This window comes from Cotesia typhae, unplaced genomic scaffold (genome assembly GCF_013202065.1).
Source record: "Cotesia typhae breed Kobodo isofemale line unplaced genomic scaffold, CoteBio_Ctyphae contig_22, whole genome shotgun sequence".
NCBI classification, from domain to species: domain Eukaryota; kingdom Metazoa; phylum Arthropoda; class Insecta; order Hymenoptera; family Braconidae; genus Cotesia; species Cotesia typhae.
Genome location: NW_027423728.1, coordinates 2,665,378 through 2,678,151, shown reverse-complemented (window position 1 = coordinate 2,678,151; position 12,774 = coordinate 2,665,378). Strand labels below are relative to the sequence as shown.

Here is a 12,774-nt window from a genome sequence, read left to right as displayed (position 1 = left end):
TCTAAGTACCAGGTGTCTGACAGAAATTTAATAGCTTGGTTTTTCAATCCGTCTAGAGCATAAATACTAAACAAAAATTGGTAATTATTTACAAGTGAGTTCAATTCCATTTTGGACCATAAATATGTGAAAAATCAACATTTTCAAATTTTTCTTGATTCTGCTTGTTTTTACGGCGCATTTAGGATAAAAAATGTCGTGAAAGAAAAAAATTAAGATTTTGATAGCTTTTTTGCCTTCAAAAGTTGAAAAAAATTTTGGCTCTCATGATTTTTATAAAATTTCTATTTTATCTTTTTTTAATGTATTTTTTTTTTAAGTACATAAAAAAATGAATAATTGAAGAAAAAAAAAAGATGATATAATTTTCTAAAAAATTTATAAATTTTTTTGAAAATTTGTTTAAAATGTGATAATCAATTTTTTTTTTTTTTTTAATTACTCATTCTTTTTTGTATTTTTCCAAAAAAAAAATATCAATAAAATCAAATAGAAATTTCATTTAAACAAATAAAAATTAAAGGTTGACCCTACTTGTAAATATTTACCTTATATATTTATATTATTTACCTGATATATATTTGTATTGAATGCATTATAAAAATTATGTTTGTGAGTTCTTTAAAAAAAAAAAAAAAAAAAAAAGTGAAAAGTTTATAAAATATTTTATAGCACTGAAGTTGACAGATATTAAAAATTTATTTAGAATTTTATAGCAATTAAATTATTAAAAAATAATTTAATAAAAAAGTTTCAAATGTGAAAATTAATAAAAATTACAAATGAAAATTTTTAGAAGAATTTTTTTATTGTAATTAATTTGTTAAAAAAATTTTCAAAATTGACAGCTGATCGCTAACTTCAGTATTATAATATTTTGTATATTTCTTCAAATCTAATTTTGTAAACTCAATAATTAATTCATAAGTAAGAAGATAATTAAATCTTCGCATCAGATTTAGTAACTTATCGTCTAGTGACTGTGTAAGTTCCTTAAAACTCCCTAGACCTGATAAAAACCAGGTGGTTGATATTTCTTGTAGCTCGCAGGCAAGTGAAAAGGCGAGACAGGTGTTAGTTTGTCCTCGACCCTCAACCGGTAACGCTATCGCAGTAGGCCTTTATATATAGTGAGATTCGCGCGTTCTAATCACATGTCTCAAATTAAAAAAATTACCTTTTTAATAAAAACTACAACCAAACTGTAAAAATAAAATTTTAAAATAAGTTTTAGTAAATAAAAATGAAGAAATAAAAATTAAAAAAAAGAAGAATACTTGCATTCAAGTACGTCCGGTTTTTCCTTGACGGCAATGGTACGCGAACAATCTCGTGATTTCTTACAGAAGTCGGTGAAAATAAAATAATAAATATGTTAAATTATTATTAATTAAGCCCAGTTTATTATATCTGTTTTTGTTAATAAAGAAATTTTTAGTTTGATATTATTATTATGAGAAGCAAGGTGAGATCAGAATGCGGGAGGAAGAACTCGAGATATCACTCAAGGTATATTTTTATGCCACTACTTAAAATGTATAAATTGCTTCGACTAGTATTATATATATTATACATTTGTCTACACCTTCCCTCATTTTTAATAAATTCCCCCTTTTAATTTTATTTCAACGCCAGTCTTTTTAAATCATTAAACAATTTATTGATTTATGTAAAATATTTTTTTCTTCATTAATTTATTAATATAAATTTAATTTAATTACCTATAATTTTTCTTCAGTAAAATATTTTTTTATAAAGCTACTTAATTCTAACTGAGTAGTTAGCTCTCCCTCTTGTTCTTTGCATGTGTTTAACGGTACTCTTGTTATACTTGGTTTACCAATTCTCACACGTTACATTGCTTAATGAGCTCGAAGATCATCAAGTATTAATGATAATCAACTTTACAGATCAATTGTCAGTAAAATTTCAATTAATTATTTTTTATAATAGCTAATGGTCTAATTAAACAATTAATTAATTAATGACTAAATTAATTCATCTAAACATTATATGCCAAATAAATATTTATGAAAAAATAAATGAATCAATTTCCGAGTCTGGACCGGTCTTTAAAAGTAGACCTATCAACTGAAATTGTAGCCCCTTTTACACAACACGACCCATCATTTTCTTGTATACGTGTCCAATGCACCGTTACTGTCTTCGATTATAATACTTAACTGGACAGTTCAATACAAAAATAACAAAAATATTACCTTTTAACAATCTCTAATTTATGTTGTAAATTTACTTAGTAAAATGTAATTATATTTTCTTACTAATCTAATGTATTTATTTCAGGTGGTCATAGTAGGAAATGGTGCAGTCGGCAAGTCCTCGATGATCCAAAGATTTTGTAAAGGAACGTACACAAGAGATTATAAAAAAACTATCGGTGTAGATTTTTTAGAACGAGAAATAGAGTAAGTTTATTTTTTTCTTATAAAACGTACAATTTTTTACAAATTTATTTTTCATTTAAAAATAAAAAAAAAATGATTAAAAATCAAACTTTGATTTGAGGTAATATTAAATTGATAATTTTGATTTGAAATAAATTTTTATGCTCATCATTGTTTGGTTAGTAAAAAAATATAATTTTATTGATATTAAAAATAAAAACTATTAGCAACCTTGTAGTCACTAAATGACTTCTGCGACTTGTGAAGTATAAATAAATAAAATTTTGCTTTATTAAATAATGTCTTTTGTTAAATTTCACTATATTTTCTTAAATGTTGACGTTTTTAAAGATATAAGCTCATCCCGATGTTATACTCATCAGGAGCTTTCATTTGAGTACCCACATGAATTTTTGATATATTTTTCAAATATACATATATATAATAGATGTAAATATATGAAAAATGCATGTGGGTACTCAAATGACAGCTCTTGATAAGTATAACATCGGGATGAGCTCATATCTTTAAAAACGTGATGAGTGTAATGTCGGGGTGAGATTATATCTTTAAAAATGTCAATAGGTAATTTCTGAATTATGTATTTAGAGATAGAGCATTTTCGAATGCAGTCTAAATGCTTATCATAATAAATTGACTATCGGTGAAAATAATATGAAACCTTTAAAAGGCGCTAATTGAAATCAAGGCCATTGCAATAACACTAAATTTCATTTAAAAAAAATCGATTTTATCATATAACTTTCCTGGATACAAAAATTTTCTTATTCTCTTAATAATATAGATTAAAATCTATTTTTATGATAATAGAGTCGATGGAGAAGACGTAAGACTAATGTTGTGGGATACTGCCGGACAAGAAGAATTTGATGCAATTACAGCGGCTTATTATCGCGGTGCTCATGCGTGTGTTTTGGCGTATTCATCAACAGACCGGGATTCCTTTGACGCCATACCATCTTGGAAACTCAAGGAAAGTTAATTATTTCCTAACTTAAATAAAAACCTTATTTAATATATCTATTTTCTACTTTAGGTAGAGAATGAGTGTGGAGAAATCCCAACAGTCTTGGTGCAAAACAAGATTGATCTTATCGACCAGTGTCAAATAGATCCGTAAGTAATAATATAAAAAAATTTTTTTTTTTAATTCTTCAATTCAATTAAAAAAATGATGGCGATTGTTGTTGAAGAAATGAAGCCGAGAGACTAGGCCGAGCCTTAGGTTGTAAACTCCTACGTACATCCGTCAAGGAAGACGTGGGTGTTGTGAGCGTTTTTAGGCATCTGGCTTCAAAATGTTTGATAGAAATGCGCAGGTGTGAAGACGACTTTCAAGATGACTTAAGATTATATTCATCAGGAGGACCACGATCACCTTCTGTTATCAGTAAGTAATAAATTAATAAAAAAAATGATCTTTTACTCTTTTTTATTGTGTATTTTAAAAACATTGTTGTAGACATTTTCAGTCACGAATTTTGAAACTTGTATATCCGGTGGCTGATCATTAATAATACATTGGCGTACGCGAGAATTTCTAAGAAAATACGGTTTATCTCTAAAGACGAGTGCTTGGGTTGGTTTCTCTGGTTTTTTATTGAAACACAAGTCGATCAATTGGTTCTTCCTTTTTTATTGTGTCGTTTCAAATACAGAGACAAGTACGGCCAGAGAAATTCTTCCCGACAAACATGGAAGTACAATATAAGTTAAGATAATAAGTTTGTCCCACGACTCTTTATAGAATTGTCAATAGTCTTTATAGAAAGTTTTAGCCATATTTTTTGCGTACCCATCGTTCATTGTTATCTTTCGTGACTTTCACGCACCAAGATCGATAAAGTTACCTTGATAAAATCGCTTGTTATTTTAAATAATACACATGCCCAATAAATAAATAAATAAAATAAAAATAAAATTGTTGTATTAGAATTAAGATTAAGATTGTTCTAAATGATTAGGTGGTTAAAATATTATTATTATTATTTTGATATCAAATAAAGATCGGTATTAAAATTACCCTCAGCATAATCTAGGCCGCGAATAAACAGTTACCTCATGTAGATTGATGTCACACATAATCCAATAATAATACTTTACAGTATATTTAATTTTAGCAATCCACTGTTTTTATCTGTTAAAATTTATTTACATAAATAATTTTATCTATATCTTCTTAAAAAAATTCAATAAAATTTTTTTAAACTACAACCATTAACGAGTATTTAATAATTATATTTTTTTTTTATTTGCAGGTGCTTTTAGTCCAAATGAATGTACAGGTCGTAACACCGGAAACGGAACAATTGTCCTCCGACCGAGTGGTAGAACTCGACACCACAAAAAGAAAAACTTTGTCAAGAATGTCTGTAGACTCTTGTGAAATACATAAATAAGTACAAGTAGTAATCCAATTAATATTTTATCAAAATATTTATAATAACTACTTGAAAAATCAAAAGCAGAATTATATGTTTTTATGCATGAATACATATTACGTTACAGAGTTGTTTTTTCTCACTTGAGTATTATAAAAAGATAAAATGTATCTAAGTCGTGTTTTGGATTTATAATTTTTTTTTTACTTTGTACATATGTATATTTTATTTATTTTTTTTTTTTTTTGACTGTTATTTTTTTATTCGTACAGCATTTCTATATTAATCAAGATACTTTTAATTAATAATTTTATATTAATATTTAACGCGGTGTATGATGTTTAACCAAATAAAATTATAAGTAAATCCTTGTAAATTATTAAATATTTATTTATAATGTTAATGATTAAAAGGTTTATAGTTATACTAATAATTTTTTGATAACTATTATATTTATTGGCGCAAATAATTAGTGTCTTATTAAAATAGCACTAGCATTGCTGGTATATATAAAATGTCCTTCACCTTTCATAAGACCTTGAGTCGAGAGTCAACGGCCGGTTAGTTGGTCCTAGTTTGTATTGAGTTCTTCTTACTGGCGCAGTTGTACAACTCACTCACATCTTTGCCAATATTACATATTTGTTATTAATGCATTTCATTTTTTAAATTTATTGTTGCTTCATAAGACATTTATCATTTAATGCCGGAGATATTTATGAAAATATAACATAATAAAAAAATAAGTTTCTTAAATATAACGCGTTCCAGATGCCATAAGGGCGTATACCGGCAAAAAGTCCCGGTGAAAAACCATAAGGGCGTGTAAAAAATTTTTCTTCGGGAATTGACGTAGTTTCCTTCGACATGTGCAGAAATGCAACAAAAAAATTTATACGCCCTTATGATCCCCGGGATCCACCTCGGATCCCATAAGGGCGTGTAATAAAAATTCTATTTTTTTTTTAAGTCCAAAAAAAATTTTTAGTTTAGAAAAAAAAATTTTTTTGAATTTCAGCACATTTCATGAAAAAATAAGTCAGTTCCCAAAAAAAATTTTTTTTTTTATACGCCCAACTTCAAAACACTAACTAACAATTTTAAGATTTAAAAAAATTTTTCTTATTAAAAAAAAAGTTTGCGCGTCAAATTGATAAAAAATTTAATTTCTGAATAGGAAATACTTGAATATAAATATTTTTAAGAAAAAATACTTGAAATTAAGGTCTAAAAGTCAAATAAGAAATGTAGCAATACTAAAAAAAAATCAGGTATAAAAATTTTGTAATTACTGTTTTAAAATTGGGCAGCCGACTTGTTTTTGAATAACACGTGCAGAAATGGAAAAAAAATTTTTCTCCAAACTAAAAATTTTTTTTGGACTTATAAAAAAAATAGAATTTTTATTATACGCCCTTATGAATCTCTAAAACGATAATTATTAAGGAAGTAAATGATTATCATCATTCATGTAAATTAATAACATCAAATATACCACAGTATTTTATTATTAATTATAAAGAAAAAAAAAAAAAATGTGAGTAGATTTTTAACACCCAAGTGTATTATTAATGAAAAAATTTATAATATCGAAGAATTAATGTAAATATCACTTTTTAAAAATTAATTAACGAAAATAATGAAAATTAATTAACGATTAATAATGAAAATTTAAGAAAAACAATTTTTTGGAAAGCACATTTGAATAAAGGTTTCAAGTTGTTGAATATACGAAGTACATTGAATGAAACGCAATTATTTAATACAGAAATGCACGCTTTTACAATTAAAACATGATAATAATAAAAATTTTTTTTGCTATCGTATTTGCAGACTTATAGCAAACTACTTACATTATATCATATTATATTTGTCTTTATTTTATTTTATTAAGACACTGATCACATTTGAAGTGTCTGAATGCGAAATAGCAGATTAACCAAAAAATATATATTCAAAAATTTTATTGTAATTCAAAAGTGTGCACCTTATCAATGTAATCTAACAAACCTTGAAGTCTTTTTTTAATACGTTTTTGATCATCTAGAGTACACCCGAGAATTGCAGTTTCAAAAGTTTTATCTGAATGACCTTGTCCCTCAACCTGAGAAGAGCAAGCGTTTATAAAAGCTGCGCAACGGTGGCGAGTTGAACCAGGATCATTTTTCAATGCAATAACTAGACTATCAATCAACCCGTTTACCTAAAATTATTATATAGTATCATGTTATTGATATCACAAGTTTTTCTTGATATAATTATTTAAATTATTGATACTGACTTGATGAAGTGCATCCTGTTGAACATCATCACGTTGAACTTTTACCATCACTTCAACTGTTAGGCATCTCATCGAAAGTCTTTCAGCATACCGAAGTATATCTTCACGATCAGCTGAAAAATTTTAAATAATTAATCATTTAGATGTACTAAAATTTTTATAATTTATTACAAGAAAATTTTTATTTATTTCTTTTCTCATTTATATGGCTTCTCGCCTTTATTAATCCGCAAAATTACCCATGTTAAAATTTCTCATACAAAAGTATCTCAAGTACAATCATTTCTCACCCCAAAATTTATCTCAACATAAATTAATTTGACGAAAATTAATCATCATTTACGAAAATGCTTATATATCTTCAATAATAAAATGGCCCTTTGATTAAGGTTTTTGTGTGTATTTATTCGAAATTAGACCAACTCATAGAATAGAATGAAGAGAAGGAGAAACAATAAAAATGTCTAAGGTATATAATGAGCGTATGAGAAATTATGGTCTGAGAAAATATATTTGAAGATATTTTTGCCATGAGAAAATATTGTATAAGAACTTTTTGCTGAAAAATTTTATCGTAGGTAATTATTGCATGAGAAATAAAAGACGGTCACTCACTTATATTGCTAGGCAAATTATCAACTTATTAAATATTGATAGTTTTAATCAAAAGTTTGGAATTATACAATTTGAAAAAAATTATCGCTACCTTCTGTAAGAAATAATTCAAAATTATAAGTTTTTAATTTTAATTTATAGACAAATACCGAGATATAAGTATGTCGCTGAAATTAGCAGACACTTGACGATTTTTCTTATTTTTCTTAAAAATAATCAAGGTCTAGAAAGTTATTTAAATTCCAATTCTAAAATAATTTAAAATTTTAGTTAACATTTGAAAAATTTTAAATGTTTGATTTTATTGTAATTAATTATTGATTATGCATTGACTGAGATATATGAATTGTATTTATTATTTGACGTTTTCATATATTGTTAATGTAATGTTGTGTATTCCTCATTACAGAGCCTGAAGAAGTCAGGAATTACTGACGAAACGTTGGCGATGAAATAAAAAATAGTCCACAAGAAATTGAGTCCTTATTTTCCACTAAGAATTTAAGTATTAATAAGACAAAGACATATGCATTATGGAAAATTATTTAAAAAAATTTCATTTATAATTTTTGAAAGCTCTGAAATATGAAATTTTTAAATAATTTTTTTTCTGATAAATTCATCGGTTAAGAAATTTTTTCTAAATTATTAGATGTCTCTCAATTTTAGTATCATACATAAGTTTTTTTAATTTATTGACAAAACTTAATTCTTTAGTCAATTGATAATTAAAATTTAAAAAAATAAATTATTACTAAAAAGATATTTAAAAAAATTTTAATTAATAGTTTTTAAAAATTCCGACATGTGGAATTTTTTATTTAATTTGCTTTATAATAATTTATTTGTTTAGAAAATTATAAAAATAGTCTGACATCTGTTGGTATCAGTTTTATTTAAAAAAATGAAAATCAGTATACACTAGGCAATAATTATTTATTTCATTAATTATGATTATGATCAAAAATAAAAAATAATCTTTTTAAAAATGCACAAACAGATTGTTCAATTTTTTTTTATAAAATTCATTTTTGTTTAGATTAAAATGAAGAAATTTGTATCTACAGTTACACTATAATTGACAAGCAAAATAATTATTATGACACTGAAGTTGACAGATGTAAAAATTTTTTTAGATATTTCTAGCAATTAAATTATTAAATAATTATTAAAAAGTTTCACATGTAAAAATTAATAAAAATTACAAGTGAAAATTATTAGAAGCATTTTTTTATTGTAATTGATTTATTAAAAAAATTTTTAAAATTAACAGCTAACTGCTAACTTCAGTATTATTAATGATTATTTTAAAATGCAAGCAATGATATTAAATAATTTAAAATAAAAATTACCAAGTGCAGTAAGATAAAAACTGACTAATAATGTTGTTAATTGATAAAATTATCAGCCATGAAAAATCGAAATAATTCGTTAGCTTTCGAGACTGTTCGAGACGTTTCGAGCTAACATACCATAAACATTAATTGTTTTAGCAACAAAACAATAAAATATAAAACTTACGATCTTCAAGAGGATCAAGATATTCGTCACTGTTTTTTAGAGTATCGAGGGTTGAAAGCATATTGTCTTTTTCTTCTTCAAGTCTTGAAGCATCACGTCTTAGCTGTTCAACTTTTAGTTCAATTTGATCCAGAATACTGACTAACCTATCTTTCGGCTTAGAATACGCCATATCACTACTTTCCATTATATGAGGAAGTGGACTGTCCATTTTATCAATTATACTAACAGTATCAGGACTAATAACAACTATACAACACTTTTTTTTTTTAAATATCAGTAATTGTAATTACAGTTTATCGTGATTTAACAAATATTTTTTTAACAGATGCTTGCTGGCCGTGATATCCACAATTCAGATGAAATGATTGCACGAGGATCAAGACGTGAAGAATAACTTTGCGCATGTGCCCATTACTAAACAAAATGCTGGCATATAGGTATAAGTGCCAAAGCACACATATGAGCTTAATTTCCGCGCGATATATTCAATTTAAAAACTTCTGACTTCACATTGATACTCAAGTTTCAATATGTCGTAAGTAATTAACCCTCATGTTTAGAAAATCTTACACCAAACGGTAAAAACGATTTTTATATTAATTAAATTATTATTGTGAAAATAATTCCACATTTGGAAATTTAAAAAAATTATAAGTGCTATTTTTTTAAATAATTAAAAAAAAAAATTGACCGCTGTCTGCTAATTTAAGTATAATTAAAAACAATTCACTTTTATGACACTAAAGTTTGACGACGTTTTCAATTTTTTGAATGACATAAAATTTAGCTGTCACTTCACAATTTAAAAAATTTTTTTTTAACAAATAAATTATAGCAAAAAAAATTATTGAAAAAATGGACTTGTAGAAATTTTAATAAATTAAAAATGCAATTTTTTTAAAATAATTTTTTAGAACAAATTTTTTTTGTTAAAGAAAATAAAAAAATTGCCAAGTGACAGTTAACTTTAATATCATATTTTTTTTCTGTTAAATTAGAATTAAAAAATATTTTTAAAAAATTGCACTCATAGTTTTTTAAATTTTGTTACAAATGAAAATTTTTTTGTAATAATTTTAATGACTTTTAATTTAGCTGTCACTTTACAATTTTTTAAATTTCTTTAACAAAAAAACTTGTTCGAAAAAATTATTTTTAAAAAATCGCATTTTTAATTTATTAAAATTTCTGCAAGTCCATTTTTTTAATAATTTTTTTTTTTTTGCTATAATTTATTTGTTAAAGAAAATTTAAAAAATTGTCATGTGACAGCTAAATTTAATGTCATATAATTTTATCAATAAAAAAAAATTATAAAAATTTTTTAGGTGTCAGCTAACTTAATTTTCATTTCATTTTTGACATTTGTCAAATTGAATTTTTTGGTTGAAAATTTTATTCAAAAATATTCATTAACTTAATCTCTAAATCATGAGAATTAATTTACCAGATATTTATTAATTTTTGTAACTTTTTGAACAAATAAATTATAGAAAAAATAAATGAGAAAAAAAAATTGACATGTAGAAATTTAAAAAAATTATAAATGCTATTTTTTAAAATAGTTTTTCAGAAAAGATTGATTTGTTAAATAAAATTAAAAAAGTATCAAGTGACTGCTAACTTTAATGTAATCTCTAAGTTTTATGACGCTAACCCTGATTAAGAAATCTAATTTGAAATGATTTGAAATGATTCAAAAGCATCGGATTTGAATACTATATAGATATGCAATTAACATGGAGGTAATCATTTCAAGTCATCTTTCAGAATCAGGGAATCTAGCAGTCGTTTGACCAATTTTTAATTTTATTAAACAAACAAATTTTTTTCCAAAATTATTTTAAAAAAATTGAATTTTTGTTTTTTAAAATTTCTACATTTCAATTTTTTTTCTAATTAAAATTGTTAAAGTTTCTCATATGAAAAGGAATTATAGAAAAATTCTTGAGTTAAAAATAAAAAATTATTTAAAAAAAAAAAATTTCTAAATCAACAAACAGCTACTGAGAAGCTTTATTTAAGCTTTATTTAAAAAGATTGACTACAAAAATGTCGAGAATTTTTTTCTTTTAAAATTAAATAAACTACTAAGATCAAAAAATTCAACTTTTGACATTGCTTGATTCATTTGACATTCAGGATTTCTTATAGTAAGAATATGTTTTCGAAGTCATATAAAATGAAAAATTTAACTTCAAAAATCTTATTTTCAAAGAAATAATAATAGTAATTTTTTTATGTATGAAAGTAAACTGTACTGGCATGGGTTTTCTCTGTTGTTTCCCCATCGCCACTATTCCAACAACCGACCGAAAGGGGTGAGGAATAGGGTAAATGCAGTACAGAAAGCACAAGTCGGTCCACAGCCGCATGGAGAATAATAAAAGATATGTGCAAGAATAATATGTTGATAATCGAAAGACAGTACAAAAAATGTTGATAATAAAAAATGGAAAGATATTGGAATATGTTGATAATAAAAAGTGGATGAGGTAAAAGATTGTGTTGATAATATAAAAAAAGCGAAGAACATATGATGATAATAGAGAGAAAAACTATATGTGGAGACGCTGAGACAATCAGCCTTGTAAAAATCAGAATTGGTATACAAGTAAAACTCATAATAATAATAATGTATGAAAGTAAAATTTTAGATAAATTTATCTATCCAATAAAATGGATAAAGTGTAAATTTGACATATTTTTTCAATCGAAGTTTAGATTACAAATTAGTAGAAATATTTTGTAGATTTCCGTAAACATTATCAAACTAAAAGTATTGACTATTAAAATCTATTTTTTGTTTCCTGCGACGAGTTTATAAATCACTTAACAAAAATTTTTTTGTTTTTATTACTGCTTTTAGTTTAAAAATTAAGACAGTACAATTTGCATAATTCTTTATTGAAATTTTATTCATAAATTCGTCGCAGAGAAGAAAAAATTAAAAAAGTAAATACTTGAATAAATTACATTTCGATTTTTGATCACTAAAAAAACCGAGCTCCTCTTTTACAAACAGTTGTCAAATTTTTTTAATCTTTAGTCACTAGTAGGTGCTTTTAATATTTGTTATTGAGAATTTATTTATAAAAGAGAAAAACATAAGATTTATAAAATATTATATATATATATATATATATATATATATATATTTTTTTACGTCTATGTATTTTATTTATACTGAATTGACAATCAAAATTTATACATATAAATGAATACAATGGAAAAAAATGAGACTTGATGATTTTTTTTTCTTAATTAATAATTTAAGATTTTGAATAGGTGAAGGCTGCGATGAAACAGAGTCATTCCTTCACCTTGATTATCATTAAAATCCAAGGGTAATTCTCCTAATTCATACTCCTGTTTGTGAGTCAGCGCACGGACCCATTGTATCCACAACAATCTATCTTGCAATCTGGTGATTCTCATGACATGATAATTCTGATCATCAGACGTAGTAAGTACAGATAATTGGGTCAATGCTACTTTGAAAAAAATGCACTGAAGATCAAGCGCAGTCTGACATAACATTATAACA

At 25.1% G+C, this 12,774-nt stretch overlaps 2 protein-coding genes and 1 long non-coding RNA gene across 3 annotated transcripts; 2 read left to right on the top strand and 1 right to left on the bottom strand.

Annotated features, from left to right (window-relative positions):
- Positions 1–1,076: 1,076 nt before the first annotated feature.
- On the top strand, positions 1,077–4,984 carry Rab23 (RAS oncogene family member Rab23). The gene is made up of 6 exons (XM_074238453.1): positions 1,077–1,509; positions 2,305–2,426; positions 3,237–3,400; positions 3,464–3,542; positions 3,620–3,816; positions 4,685–4,984. Exons 1-6 carry the CDS (start codon positions 1,477–1,479, stop codon positions 4,810–4,812), a joined length of 723 nt encoding a protein of 240 aa, XP_074094554.1. The 5' UTR covers positions 1,077–1,476; the 3' UTR covers positions 4,813–4,984.
- Positions 4,985–6,543: 1,559 nt separating this feature from the next.
- On the bottom strand, positions 6,544–9,573 carry LOC141524511 (BAG family molecular chaperone regulator 2). The gene is made up of 3 exons (XM_074238454.1): positions 9,225–9,573; positions 7,089–7,201; positions 6,544–7,010 (listed from the first exon to the last, which is right to left on the bottom strand). The coding sequence occupies exons 1-3, from the start codon at positions 9,433–9,435 to the stop codon at positions 6,771–6,773; spliced, it is 564 nt and encodes a 187-aa protein (XP_074094555.1). The 5' UTR covers positions 9,436–9,573; the 3' UTR covers positions 6,544–6,770.
- A 112-nt stretch (positions 9,574–9,685) lies between these two features.
- On the top strand, positions 9,686–12,657 carry LOC141524515 (uncharacterized). Its single transcript, XR_012478717.1, has 3 exons — positions 9,686–9,762; positions 11,479–11,722; positions 12,516–12,657. It is a non-coding gene; the product is annotated as an uncharacterized LOC141524515 (long non-coding RNA).
- The last annotated feature ends 117 nt before the right edge of the window (positions 12,658–12,774 follow it).

Excerpts from the sequence above, each read along its gene's own strand:
- Rab23 (XM_074238453.1), top strand. The coding sequence starts at position 1,477 with ATGCGGGAGGAAGAACTCGAGATATCACTCAAG. Across the intron at positions 2,427-3,236 it reads TTTTTAGAACGAGAAATAGA|AGTCGATGGAGAAGACGTAA; the intron begins GTAAGTTTATTT and ends TTATGATAATAG. Across the intron at positions 3,817-4,684 it reads ACGATCACCTTCTGTTATCA|GTGCTTTTAGTCCAAATGAA; the intron begins GTAAGTAATAAA and ends TTTTATTTGCAG.
- LOC141524511 (XM_074238454.1), bottom strand. The coding sequence starts at position 9,435 with ATGGACAGTCCACTTCCTCATATAATGGAAAGTAGTGATATGGCGTAT. Across the intron at positions 7,202-9,224 it reads TCTTGATCCTCTTGAAGATC|CTGATCGTGAAGATATACTT; the intron begins GTAAGTTTTATA and ends AAAATTTTTCAG. Across the intron at positions 7,011-7,088 it reads AACAGGATGCACTTCATCAA|GTAAACGGGTTGATTGATAG; the intron begins GTCAGTATCAAT and ends TAATAATTTTAG.